The sequence below is a fragment of the Choristoneura fumiferana genome, chromosome 5 (genome assembly GCF_025370935.1).
Source record: "Choristoneura fumiferana chromosome 5, NRCan_CFum_1, whole genome shotgun sequence".
NCBI lineage: Eukaryota > Metazoa > Arthropoda > Insecta > Lepidoptera > Tortricidae > Choristoneura > Choristoneura fumiferana.
Window position 1 is genome coordinate 17,780,372 of NC_133476.1, and position 14,856 is coordinate 17,795,227.

The following is a 14,856-nucleotide window of genomic DNA, read 5'->3' on the forward strand; positions in this document are numbered from 1 at the left end:
TGCAAAATATGCGTTATGGGGCTGCAATGAATGTCTGTGTTTTGAGACAGTTTTGTCTTTCGGAAACCTTTGTCCTCCCTTTTTTCCGAACAAAACGGGACTACGAAACACTGTGGCATTGAAACACTGTCTTTTTGTAAGGATTGATGATGCTATAATTTTGTTTTTAACATTTTTCTTCAGAATTCGTGTCAAGTTGTAAAATGTCAGCATAATGTCGGCATGGGTAGTGCCACGAGCGTTTAAGTGAATTAATGAGTCAATTTCAAAATCCCGCTGTTACATTACATGACATTTTTTGTGTGCGCGACCTCAGCTCTTGTGGCACTACCTGTAAGACTAGGTACTTAACTACCTGTATAATTTTAGAATAACAATCGGTGGAGTGAACGAATTCTTGAGTGGAGACCGCGTCTCGGCAAATACGTAGGTACTCTAGTGTGTTCTTTTTGAAATAAAACCAAGAATAATCTTCTCGATAAGACCATTTATTAAATAGAAACATGCCCACTTTAAGTGTGTAATTTATAATTATATAACTGTTACAAATATATTGGAAAAATCTCCAGCACACCATTGTACATAGCGTTGGCCACAAACACATCAATTGAAACCGTCTTTAGACCATCACAGTAGGCAATATCACGAAGAATTACGAATAAACTTTGTAATCGCGGTGGTTTACATGATTTCATCAGCGAGCACTTGAAGTGTACAATCATTAACGCCACCGTGAAAACGGTGTCTCAAATATTAAAATGAAAACATATGTACTTATGTCTAACAGATGGTGCTCTAGCATAAAGGTGGGTAGAAAACATTGGCGTGCAGTGGGTTAACTTCAGAGTAGGCAGCTGTTAGTTTGCGCCTACAACAGCACACCTCACCCAACAGGGTAGGTAACACTACCTACCCTCAATGCACGCCATAGGTAGAAAACACATGTATGCTCGAAGGTGGTTGTAAAAGAAAAATGACGTGAATATAAATCCCTTTTTCATCATTTCTTTGTCTTTACTTGCCACGTTGACATTTACTGTTGCAAGACACAGACAAAACATTTTGCTGTAAGCTTTGTAACATTTATAAATAAATGGACAATCACCATTGTACTTGATGATTCACTAGTTATTTTTATATTAGCTTATTAAAATAGAAATAAAGTAAGAATAAAGCAGAAAGTTCTAGATTCGAGAATCAATTAAACATTTTAATAGAATTGGCTCGTTATGTACATTTATTTGATACTGTTTTAGGTCAACATAGTCAACATGCTCATCTCCCACACATGTTAACATGATCGACTTTCTTCGAAGGCCACTAGATCACTTTTTTAATTATACAGTGAGAAAATATATCAGTCTGTAATGTCTAGGCACAGTGATGTATTGTTTATTTTTATGTTCATGACACGACAACAAAGTGATTCATTCCTTACAACAGATGAGAGCAATTGGCTATTTCTATACTTAATAGACTTTAAGAATAGCTTAATATTATAATGTACTTATATTTAGTCTCTTTCATAAGAGTTTAATTATAATACAGTGGTTAGGCAACATCAAAAATTATTTGAGTAAATGCTATAAATGATGCTTCTAAATATACATAGATTGATTTTAGTATGAAGCGTTTTCAGTACGGTTTTTTGTATTTAGTAATATATTAAAGGCACAACATTTAAAATTGAGGCAATGCAACTACCGCCTACTAGCCGTTTATAATAGTTTATTGAGGTAAATATAATATCGTAAATATCATAATTTTTGCGTCTTATTGTCATAAATTTTAACGTATCATTGAGAATTAACACCATAAATAAAAAATTACATAGAATATAGTTTCAAAATACTTTTTAAAAAAAAACGCTAATATAAAAATTAGGACGGTTTTTAACATTGTTAATGGAAATGATCATGAGTTCAGAAAATACTGAGAGATTAAACTTTGAATTTGAGATTCTTTCATTAGACCAATCATATATTTTGTACTTATTTTTTCATTCACGCGAGGAAAATAAGGTCTTGTGCAGATATAATCAGTTTGACACAAAGAAGAAACAACATGTAGACGTACACTCATTTTAAAAAAACTTCATCGAAGATGTTCCTTGGAATAAAAACAGTTAATACAAGCCGAGCAGACCCAGCAAGCACTTCTTGTAGTGGCCGGAACAGTCACCCTGAAACAACAATAAAACAAAAATGAAGTTTAAAATGAAAAAGTTCTGAATCATCTTTAGGAAGAGTCACGGTCTCAGTACAGAAATAATAAAGGGAAATGTCAAGTCATAGAGACGTCCGTCAAAATTAAGACTAGTAATCTGAGGGCCTATTTTACCAATCCCATATAAGTTCCTATAATATTCAAACAGAAACGGCATCATAAATATATCAGAAACTCAGCACAGAGTAGTTAAATAGGCTTTTAATTCTGTTTGTTTAAAATAAGCTGACTAAACACTGACTGAAAACAACACAAAACCCAAACTGAGGAGCGTAGGAGCTGAAAATTTAGCACAGGCCTTTGAATCACGTAGAGGAGCACTACGGGCTGGTTTAGTGAAAATCCCACCGAATAAGGAATTTTGTAACAAGGGACAAAACCACGGGCGCAAGCTAAGCTAAGCTATAATAAGTTTTTAATTTACTGGCGAAAGTTTGTGTCTGTTTGTTTGTAATTTCATCACGTCTATCTAAACCACTGAACCGATATCGATGAAATTCGGTATACTATACAGATAGTTTGAGTCCCGGAGAAGGACCGGTGATCGTGCATATTTTTTTATAGCCTATGGTAATGTCCTACCGCTGGACGAAGGCCTCCCCCTGGTTTTCTGACCTGTTTGCACTTATGTCTGGCCAGACTAATATTATAAATGCGAAAGTTTGTAAATCTGTTTGTTTGTTACCTCATCACGTCTAAACCGCTGAACCGATTTAGATGAAATTCGGTATACAGATAGGTTGAGTCCTGGGGAAGGACATAGGATAGATTCGGTCGGGGAAAATTGCATAGTTCCCGGGGGGATAGCGATAAACGAATTCTGCGCGGAGGGAGTCGCGGGTAACGGCTAGTTAGACATATTTCTTACGGGACATAGACGGCGATTACCTTTAATTAACTCCTGATATTTGAAAAAGTAAATAGTAGTTTATTTATACCAAGGGGACTGAGACACAGACTACTTCAAAGTGTGTGTTAAAAATACATAGTACCTGGGCGACCGAGCTTTCCTCGGCCTAAAACTCAATAATAATCGTTTTACCAGAGATAAGTACAAGCTAGATCGATTTATCATCCCCGAAAATCCCCACATACCAAATTTCATCGAAATCGTTGGAGCCGTTTCCGAGATTCTGATTATATATCGCCACTACTTTAAAAAAACTCGTATCTCAAAATGGATAACTTTTCTGAGTGCACTTTATGACCATTCGGTCAAGTTCAATTTTGTTGACGTATTGATTTGAGATACGAGATTTTTTCAAAGTAGTGACGATATACAAGAATTGCTCGTTTAAAGGTATAAGATAGATAGGTAGATAATATAATGCATTCTAACCTCTATCCAGCTCTGCAGCGTCTCGCCGTACTTGGCCTGGAACATGTCGGAGATGTCGCCGAGGTCCAGTTCGCAGCGCGTGACCATCACGCGGATCAGCTGCCGGTCGTTGGTGCCCATCCCCTTCATGGACTTGTGGAGGCGCTCCGCGAAGAACAACGGCTTGTTGCGGACCACTTTCACTGAGGGGGAAAACAAGAAGCTTTCTACTAATGATCCACTACAACCGCATCATGCGATGACCGTAATAGAAACGTGCCAGGAACGGAATGTCAAGCGCATACATGACACGAGACGGCGACGGCTGGTTAGGAAACGTGCTAGTGGGCATAGTCTCATACTTTTCGATACAAAATAGTATATTGTGTCTTAAGGGCGGTAAACAAGGAATTACGAACGAGAGTCTATTAGAAGCCCGAAGTCGAAGACTGAGGGCTTTAATGAGTCGATGTTCGTAATTCTAGTACCGCCCGTGCGACATACAATGTTTTTCATCACATTTGCGAGTAAAATTGTATATTTGTAAAAGAAAAACTAATATTTTTTCAAATATATACCGCAAAACAAAAACTAATATTTTTTCAAAAATTATATAATTAGATACTGCGGACTACGCTCTTGGCAGCGCCAGCCTCCGCGCCGCCCTACCCCAGCCTGACCATGCGCCCGACGTGCGCGCACCGCGCTCGTGCACGCCATGCAGTATCACACTCATTTACCGACCTTCGGCTTCATGACAAGAAAATTAGTACGGGCAATGACTCATTTACCGACCACGGGTTTCATGACAAGCACATTAAAGTCGAGGGTTTTATTTGGGGGGTTGCAACCAAGGTAGCCTGCATGTTACGACACTGTTTACGAGCAAGTGTGATGAAAATATATTTTTTCATCTCTCCTGTTCGGAAAGTTTAATTTTCATGGATAGATAGCCGGGTGGAAAATTGCGTTTTCATCTCTAGGGTGGAAAGTTTTTTTTTTTCGTTTAGCCACGGAGTCGAAGATAATTGAGTCACTTTTTTTTCATGTTTCGGCATGGCCATCTAGATGCACGTCGTGACCAAGGCGCTTATATACAACACTGGAGGTTGAACGCCGAACATCCGTTTGAAACAATAAATTTTATCTTTATTACGTCACAAACATACTCCATCTCTTTTTTTAGTTAGGTTAAGAAGGAGATGGAAGTCATTCGTGAAATGTGGAAGAAGGAGACGGTATATAAAAATAAGTATTAAAGGTCAAACTTCTTCGTTCGGCGTTTAACCTCCAGTTTTGTATATAAGCTCCTTGGTCATGACCAACTCGACTTTTTTTATAGTCGGCCGTGGCAAGTGGCCAGTCGAAAAGGTACCGTTACGTATAGACAGGATATAAGTAAATTCAATTTATTATTATTCTCATTTTTTGTAGTATTTTACTTTCCTCACAGTCGAAATGAAAAGTAGTGTCTAACTCGGGTGAAATGGGTCACTTTCCACGCTTGGTTATCAATCTACTATTGCCTCGCACGTTGCTATTGCGGTTTTTGCCATTTTGGCTACGGAACCATAAAAAGTGGCTTAAAATCGTGCCATAGGCGCCACGAAATGCCCTTACGGCACGATTTTCAGCTGTCGTGTGTTGCCGGCTGTGGCGTTCAAAAGATAAACGTATATAGACTTACCTATGGCCCTCAGCGCCTTCTCCATGTCGCCAGAGAACTCGGCCTTGATGGCGTCATCGATGTCGTGCCCGGTGAGGAACTGGTACTCCTGGAATATGGCCGCCAGCTGCGTGAACGAGCGCGAACAAAGCACCGCGTTGAACACCGACTCGTCGGTGCCGAGACGCAACTCGCCTGGAACACACGTTACACGTTAACCCCCTCCTTTTTCTATTTATTATTTTAATCTATAGAATTTTTATTCTTTGTTTCAAAGAGGCTAGAACGAGTTTTGTTTTTCATTTCCGACAGAAGATGAAGAATTAGAGGTTCTACAAAGACAAGGTTTCAAATATCATACGTATATGATTTATATTATTCCAATTTAGCCAACTTCAAACACAAGGTTAAGTCTGAGGCCCCATCGAATAATATGAATTTGCCTTCTCATCCACACATTATTAGCTTAACTGTTTAAGACTCATTCTTATTCAAATTAACATTTGCGACGGTACTTTGCAACGGTACGATTGGAATGGAAATAATATGACGACCAGATGGCCTAATGGTTAGAGAACCTGACTACGAAGCTTGAGGTCCCGGGTTCGATTCCCGTGTCGGGGCAGATATTTGTATGAAAAATACGAATGTTTGTTCTCGGGTCTTGGGTGTTTACTATGTATTTAAGTATGTATCTATCTATATAATTATATTTATCCGTTGCTTAGTACCCATAACACAAGCTTTGCTAAGCTTACTTTGGGACTAGGTCAATTGGTGTGAATTGTCCCGTGATATTTATTTATTTATTTATAATATTTTTCTTCGTGACACCTGTAGTTGTGTGTATCTTTCCAATTTCAGCTTCATCGTATCTATAAACAGTCTAGTAAATACATAAAGAATCAAATTGACTTTCCTGTAGGTAGACAATAGTAGTTACGGCACCCCGACACTTAACTAGAAACATATATTATGTTTGCTAAAACGGAGGCCAACATATCATCCATAGCGCGGGCGCTTGATATTGTATAAGTACATCATCTTTTATCTCAATAAAGTATGTTACCAAGACGTCAAAAATATCTATACACCTTTTGTAACTAACCATAAAAACGATGTCTTCAGATACTTGTGCTATGGCTGTATAGGTATTTATGCCCTCCACTGTAAGTTGTTGTTAAAATAACTAGTGGATTTTGTGTAGATTTAATACATTCATTTATGAGTTTTATTCCTAACTTACCGGCTTGAAGCAAGCTCCTCGCGTCCTCCCGAGCCCTCTCTTGGTCCACGTGGAACTCTTCGGATCTGTTGCCCTGTAAACCAAACAAAAATCAAAGATTTACATTGATGCGGATCAGAGCAGAAGCGTTCAGAATGAGCCAGTAAAATTAGTTGATATCCACGCCAGATATCATATTGTAAAGGGAGTAAACGAGACGCAGATCTTATATACAAATAAATAAAATGTAATGTTACTGTACGTAATAATAATCAAAATAACAGCGTAATAACAAAGCAACGATTTCTCAAATCAGGCTTAAGGTGATTTGTCGGATTCTGCATGTCTCCAATCAGTCTCAAAGGAAGCGCATCCTAACTTCAAGGTCATAAACATATACAAGCGATTAGACAACCATTAAAATACTTATACAGAACGGACAGCCAAGTGATTAGAGAACCTGACTTCGAAGTTTGAGATCAGGATTTGATCCCAGTGCGGGGCAAATATTTGTATGAAAAATACGAATGTTTGTGCTCGAGTCTCGAGTCTTTAATATGTATTTATCTATGGGTATAAGTCGGTATGTTTATCAGTTTTTTAGTACTCATAGTACAAGCTTTGCTTGTTTGGGACAAGGTCAATTGGTGTCGATCACTCCATGATTTAACAATTGCTTTGCGTATTTATTCTTTCCTTGCTTATCCTGTTTCTTCTCTTAGAAACAAATGTTATTTTGTACAATTCTTAAACAAAAAAAAAATATTATATGAAAAGTTAATGCCAGTTTATCGCAAGGAAGGAAAACATGCTAAAAAACAAAACACAACAATCAACGCTCGATTTAAAATAATTTAAGTTTTCGTATTTATCTGTTTCAAACAAAGACGAAATAGCAAGGAAAAGCTAAGTATTAGTAGAGAAGTATATATTTACCATGCTCAAAGAAGTCATGAGCCTCTTGAAGTTGCCAGAAGTGTCGCCGCGGAGGTCATCCTCTAAAAGCGTTCCATACACTAGAAAAAAAAACACATCCATTTAAACGATTGGCCTTGACAATTTTCCTTGTAGACAAGTCTAAAATAACTTGATAAGTATAAAATGTATTAATTTAAGTAGAAGTTGGCGTAACGTTCGAGTATTTTTATATCCAAAGACACCTAAAGCCCAGTTCGAACTACGATAGTAGTTTAGTCGAGTAGCGAGTGTTTTAGTTAGAAAAGTTGAAAAATCTCTGTTATTGTCATTTCAAAGTTCAATATCTCAAAAACGTCTGAACCGATTTTAATGAATCATAGCTAAGAACCAGCGCAAGGAAACTCGCCATCCATTTGAGAGCTACGATGCTACAGTCAGACCGACTGACCGACATAGGCCTCAAATTTATAACAACCCTCTTTTTGCAGGTTAAAATAGTATTCAAAATTATACTGTGGAAGTTATGCAGGCTCTTTTTTAGCTAAAACTTTGCATCATGTACCATCGACATACGGCCAAACAAGCACAGCAGATATCATTCGCCTTATTTTACCCGCAAGTAAGCGTCGGAAGCAATTCATTAGCGGCCGAAGCATCAGCCGGCCGAGGACGCTCATTTCGAGAATCAACGGTTTCGCAGTACAAATAATATTTACCCCCTGTGTCACCACTCCTTTAAGTTCCAGTTATATTATGTGAACGATATCTCTGATGCCGTCTCTGTTCAAACGAATATAATAAACAGAAACGGCATCGCTGTTGCTGCACCATAAAATAACGGAAACTTAACAGAGAGCGGTGAAAGAGATTTGCGAGAATTCGTTGCGAAGAAAGTGTTTGTGATGAACCCATATACTTCGTTTTTTAGCATTAGAAAGTAGGTAAACGCTCTTGACCTGTCTTTTTATTGAAAAACACTTTTGAAAAATAAGTCACAGCAAATAGTAACAATTAGCAAAGACACATATATGATCATTTACATGCTTTTGGTATCATAAGTAATAGTTACTGCTTTTTTTTTGTTTTTCAATAAAAAGACTCGTCAAGATTGTTCACCCTTTTTCTAACGCTAAAAAAACGAAATATAGAAACGTTTCATTTATGTACAGTCAAGTGCAAAAATAAGTAGGTACGTATTTATTCGAACCACACAAAAATATGTAACTACGGCCTTATTGCGTCGGAATAAGAGTCCGTGGTACTTATTTTTGAAACTTTGAATAAGTTCATATTTTTACACTTAACTGTACTTATCCTCGCTCAACGCAGCTCTAATGGAAACAGCTGAGCGAAGCGAGGATAGGCCAACGAAGAGTTTCTCTGGTTCATGACAATCACATTTCTCGCAACGCATCTTCGGCCCTCGCACATCCCTGGTGACAACGCAGCCTAAATTCACACCTGATGCGCTGATTCCTTATTGTTGGCCAGAGAAGACAGCTATAAGAATACGGTGTATTCAGCATATTAATCTGTCATCTCCCAGGATAACAGGATCGAAGGATTTTGGGCACAAATTTGTGCCTCTGGGAGAGGACAGGTTAATAGCAAATCCCCAGCATCTGTCGCATACAATTTGAGGCACCCGATGGCTGTTTATAATATAGTTATAACAGTATGTAAGAGCGTTTAAAAACTTGTGATAACCCTGCGTATGTGGGACAATTATTGGTTTGTTTTTCGTTAAAGATTTGCAAAAACCTTAAAACATAGTCTTGCTTGCTTGAAACTAACAATCGGTATTATAAATGTGCCGAAGGCACAACCTTTTTTAAGTGAATTTATGTTTTTATACTTTTTTTACCAATTTTGAATAATTTTGTATGTTCTATTTGGCAGTCTGATTAAAGATACGTACGAGTTAACATGTGTTTTGTATTTAGTAGGCTCGCAGACCCTTAAGGCCCAGTTTTAGCCCTTAAGGCACCAGACCGTAACATTTGGTCCTTCAGCTAAAGTGAGTGAACTAGTGAATCAACAAGCCCACCTTTCGGACGAAGAAACAGGGAGTACACACGAATAAAATTTATTTGGTGAGTAAAAATGGTCGTAGAAACGCGCGCTAGCGCTAAGAAGCTCGCTGCAGCCCCGGAAGGTTCGTCGAGTGCGGAGAGGGAGGATCAACCGTCCGCACCTAGCGGCCCTCTCGCCGTGTCGGCGACCGCACCCCCGGCGACCTCCCGGCCCGCGAGCACGACCACGTCCCGCTCTTCTACGGAGGTACTAGTACAACCGTCCGCATCTAGCGGACCTGTTGCCATGTCGGCGACTGCGCCCCGGGCGACCTCCCGGTCCCGGGCCGCGAGTGCGGCCACGTCCCGCTCTTCTGCTACAGTGGTGGCCAGGCGGTTGGCCGCGGAGGCGCATCACGCGCGCCGCCTTGCCGACTTCGAGGCGCAACAGGCGCAACGTCAGGCCGACTTGGAGGCGCAACAGGCGCAACGCCAGGCCGACTTGGAGGCGCAACAGGCGCAACGCCAGATCCAGCAAGCACGCCGCCAGGCCGACCTAGAGCGTGAGGCTGCGGAGGCCGAGTTGCGCGCAGAGCTCGCTGCTATAGACGCAGATGAAAGCCGGCGCGGCTCAGTTTTTTCCAGCCGCATATCAGTTCAAGATTGGGTCGACAACAGCGTAGGTCATCGTGAACGTGGGGAAAATCTCGGCCATGATTCTGATTTCAGATTTGCAGACCCTGAAATCGGGCAAGATGAGCTCCATAGTGCCATGTTCGTGCCTAAACGAGACCCGCTCGTGCAGGCCGCCGGCTCTACGCCGCCCCACAAATTCCTAGTAAACGCTGCACCACCCGGCGGAGGAAGCTCCGCGGCCCCCGCCGTGGCTGCCGCCGCGGAAATGACGCAGCCCCCATCGGACGTACCGCAGCTTATAAAATCGTTGGATATTTTAATTTCAAATGTAAATAAAGTCGTACGTCCTGATAAAGCTTGTATAAAACTGCCTCAATTTGACGGCAAGTCACATTTAGACTGGTTGACTTTTAAGCGTGTTTACGATTCTACCGCGAGCGCTTATAGCCCGGTCGAGAATCTAGCGCGCCTAGGTGCTGCGCTGCAGGGCGCGGCGCGCTCGGCCGTGGGCGCGCTGCTGGTGTCGGCGCGCGAGCCCGGCGCCGTGCTGCGCGCGCTGGCGACGCGCTTCGGTCGGCCCGAGCTCGTGGTGCTGCGCGAGGTATCCGCGATGCGCGCGCTCCCAAAAGTCAGCGGTGAAGGTAAAGATTTCGCTATATTTGCCTGCCGCGTCCGTAACTGTATAGAAGTAGTACGTTTGCTCGAGCAGCAAGATTATTTGCGCTCGCCTGAACTTTTTCAAGCGCTTATTACTAAAATTACACCACTGCTACGGACGCGGTGGATTCAGTACGCGGCATATCATGATGCGAATGGCGTTAGTAAATTGGAACTATTCGCAGATTTTCTAGAGTACGAAGTAGATTTGCAGTCAAGGTACGGCGTTATTTTTGAGCCATCGGCAGCGCTGACTCTGTCGCACGCCGCAAACATTAGGCGGCCTAAAGATAAAATTCATGCTGTTGTTGAAGGCCAGCGCGCTAAGTCCGCGTCATCAAGTAAGGACCAGCCTTCAACGGCAGCATCGAACAACGTTTCTTGCTGCATTTTATGCAGTCAATTGCATAGTTTAGTTGACTGTAATAAATTTAAGCATATGTCAATCGATGACAGATGGCAGTTCGTCAAAAAGAATAGAGTCTGTCATCGTTGCCTAAAGTTAGGTTGGCATAGATTAAATTTTTGCAAGGCGAAAAGTCAATGTAGCATTGACGGCTGCACTTTCCGTCATCACGTATTGCTGCACAACCCGAATCTCGAGCGAGCCGCAGCTGCACATGTCGGGGTGGAGGACGACGACGACCTGTCATCGTTGGCGGCCGCGCGCCGCGCCGAGCCCGCCGCCGCGCCTGTCGTTGTCGAGTCTTCTACCGCCCCCTACAGCGCCAAGTCTCAGTGTGATGAAGTGCTCACACATACGTCAACTTCTTTGACCTCCAGCGGTCCGTCTGATTTGCGACAGTTTTCACCTAGGCCGTTGCTGAAAGTAGTCGCGGTTACTGTGTCCGGCCCGTCTGGCAGCGTAGACACCTACGCCCTACTAGATGACGGTGCCACAGCCACTTTCATTGACACAGAAATCGCGGCCAAATTAGGTGTCACCGGTCCTCAGAAGACCATTCATTTGGACTGCGTGGGTGGCTTACGAAAGGAGACGACGGCGCAGTACGTCGATTTTCATGTGAAAGGTCGCAGCTCAAACGAGATTCATTTCGTTCGCAGGGCTAGGGCAATCGCAGGTCTAGGTGCTGCCGGTCAGTGTGTTCGACAGCAGAGCGTAGCCAAATACCCTTACCTTTCCGACATTGCCGATGAGTTTTGTTACGGTGACGTAAAGCCTACTATTATTATCGGTATCGATAACTGGTACCTCACTGTGGCAAAGGCTATACGAAATGGTAGCAAAACTCAGCCGGTCGCTATTCGCACGGCTCTAGGTTGGGTTTTATTCGGTTTTGGCTGTAGTACGACCGCACCGGTTGACTTTGTCAACCACACTTCTCTTTGCGAAACCGAGCTCGGGCAATCGTGCGATCGTTCAGAGTTAGAGCTGTTAATTCGAGAGCAATATAAACTCGACTCTATCGGCATCTCCAAGCATGAAATTCGCTGCGCTAACGACGACCGCGCCGTTGAGATTGTCGAACGCTCAGCTAGCCGGTTGCACGACGGTCGGTTTCAAGTAGGGTTGCTTTGGAAGTCTGACAAATTATTAGTACCTGACAGTTACAAACTTGCTTTCTCTAGGTTTTTAAATCTAGAGAGAAAGATGACCAAAGACCCTGCCTATGCGCAAAGATACCGACAGAACATACACGACATGCTTCGGAAGGACTATGCTGAACTGTGCACGGAAGTGTACAACGCCAAGTCAGTAGTTTGGTACTTGCCTCACTTCGGCGTAGTCAATCCGAACAAACCAGGTAAGTTGCGTGTCGTGCATGACGCTGCGGCAAAGTCGCAGGGCTCTTCACTAAACTCATTTTTATTGACGGGCCCAGACCTATTGCAGCCCCTTCTGGGTATTTTATTGCGGTTTCGGGAAGGGAGAGTCGCATTAACCGCTGATATTCGCGAAATGTTTCCACAGATAAAAATTAAACTTGAAGATCGAGATGCTCAACGGTTTTTGTGGCGCGACAACCCAACCGAGCCGATAAAGGTCTACCGGATGTCGTCAATGATTTTCGGTGCCGCGTCTAGTCCTTTTACAGCTTTGTACATTAAAAATAAAAATGCCACCGAATTTCAGGACAGCTACCCTGATGCAGCCAAAGCCATCGTTCTCGATCATTACATGGACGATTATATGGGCAGTCTAGATACGACAGAGCAGGCGGCACGCCTAGCTGCTGATATCTACGCTGTCCATAAAAACGCGGGCTTTGAGATGCGCAGTTGGGTTTCAAACGACCTCGAAGCACTGTCGTTGTTGCCGAAGGAGAGTTTGCTAGAGTTGCCTGTAGCAAACGCTAGTTTAGGAGTAGATTTAGGTAGTCTAGCAACGCCTGTTCGCACTTTAGGTCTTATTTGGAGGCCCGCCGCCGATACCATCGGTTTTAATATCGGTGTAACGGAACAGGAGTTGCCCAAAAAATTCACAAAACGTGAAGTGCTAGCGCACGTCATGCGAATTTACGACCCACTCGGCATCCTTGCGCCAATCGTTGTAAGAGGGCGTATTATGTTTCAAAATGCATGGCGCAAAGGTCTCGACTGGGACGAGAAGCTCTCTCAAAGCGATACTGCCGCGTGGAGCCTCTGGTTTGAGGATTTATTGTCAATCTCCGACTTGCAGATCCCGCGCTGGTACTCAGTGAACGAGCTTCATATAGAGAAATGCGAACTTCACATATTTGCAGACTCTAGTGAATCTGCCTATGCCGCAGTTGCGTACTGGCGATTTCTTTATACTAACGGCTCTGTGAAACTCGCACTAATCTGTAGTAAAGTACGTGTAGCGCCTTTAAAACCAGTATCCATACCACGTTTGGAGCTCCAAGGCGCTCTTATTGCAGCACGCCTTGCGACGTCGATCTGTGAAGCACACCGATTAAAGGCATCGCGAAGAGTCTTTTGGTCTGACTCCATGACCGTTCTAGGTTGGCTTCGCAGTGACGCACGTTCTTTTAAACCTTTTGTTGCACACAGAGTGGGCGAAATTCTTGAGGCTACTAATGTCAAAGAGTGGCACTGGGTGCCCAGTCACTTAAACGTAGCGGACGACGCGACTCGATTGAAACGCACGGCGCTAACTCAAGAATGTCGCTGGATCTCAGGCCCTGAATTTCTGCTCTCTTCGGATTGGCCCAGCGAACCGCACGTTGCCCAGACCCTTGGCCAAGACGAATTGAAGCCATCTTTTGTAGTGAATTTCATTAGTGATGTGAACATTGCAGCACCAATTTCAGCCAACCCACGACGTTTTAGCTCTTGGCTTAGGTTGGTGCGTGCCACCGCTGTAGCACATCGCTATTTAACAATACTTCGTAAGCGTAGTCTCCGTCAAAGGGGTTTAGACGTAGCTAACTTAGTACGATGTGAGGGGGGTTTGTGCACCTTTATGTTTCAGCCCATGAACGCCTCCTCGCAGGCACCACCCCTGGTAGAGTCTGACGTGTTGACGGCAGGCGACATTCGCCTGGCAGAGGCACACGTTCTCCGACAGTCTCAGCTGGACTCGTTTTCGGATGAAGTAGCGCGCCTACGTAGTCAAACTGGCCAACACCTGCCACGTACCAGTCGTCTAGCCAAAAGAGCCCCCGTAATGGGTGATGATGGTTTACTCCGACTGTCCAGTCGCATCGCTGCAGCTTCTGGAGTATCCGATGATATTAAACACCCTGTCGTCCTCGACGGTAGACACCCTTCTGTTCGCCTTCTTGTGGAGCACCATCACCGTCGCGCCGCCCACGCCAACACAGAGACTGTCGTTAACGAACTTCGACAGCAATATCACTTACTCAGCCTACGAGAAACTGTCCGATCCGTTGCCTTTAAATGTCAACTATGTCGCATACGTCGTACTGTCACATTCCAGCCGCCAATCGGAAATTTACCTGAAGCTCGGCTGGCCCATCACCGACGTCCGTTTACCTTCGTCGGACTTGATTATTTCGGCCCAATTCAAGTCGCAGTTGGCCGCAGGCGAGAGAAGAGATACGTCGCTCTGTTCACTTGTCTAGTCGTTCGCGCCATACACCTGGAAGTTGTTCACAGTCTGTCTGCTGACGCAGCGATTATGGCCCTGCGGCGTTTTGTTGCTAGAAGGGGACACCTACAGAGATATGGTCAGACAATGGGACCGCTTTTGTTGGTGCCAACAGGGAGCTGCGGACACTCTACGCGAGCGCCA

At 43.4% G+C, this 14,856-nt stretch overlaps 1 protein-coding gene across 3 annotated transcripts in view; it reads right to left on the reverse strand.

Annotated features, from left to right (window-relative positions):
• Positions 1-467: 467 nt before the first annotated feature.
• The window catches only part of LOC141428291 (annexin B9-like), a 28,983-nt gene continuing 14,594 nt past the window's right edge, over positions 468-14,856 (reverse strand). For all 3 annotated transcript variants that reach the window (XM_074088203.1, XM_074088205.1, XM_074088204.1), the window contains 5 exons: positions 7,372-7,451; positions 6,457-6,529; positions 5,232-5,405; positions 3,566-3,747; positions 468-2,182 (listed from right to left, as the gene is read on the reverse strand). In XM_074088203.1, the coding sequence (XP_073944304.1) occupies positions 2,126-2,182; positions 3,566-3,747; positions 5,232-5,405; positions 6,457-6,529; positions 7,372-7,451 (566 nt within the window). In that variant the 3' untranslated portion in view covers positions 468-2,125. The remainder of the gene's footprint in view (positions 2,183-3,565; positions 3,748-5,231; positions 5,406-6,456; positions 6,530-7,371; positions 7,452-14,856) is intronic.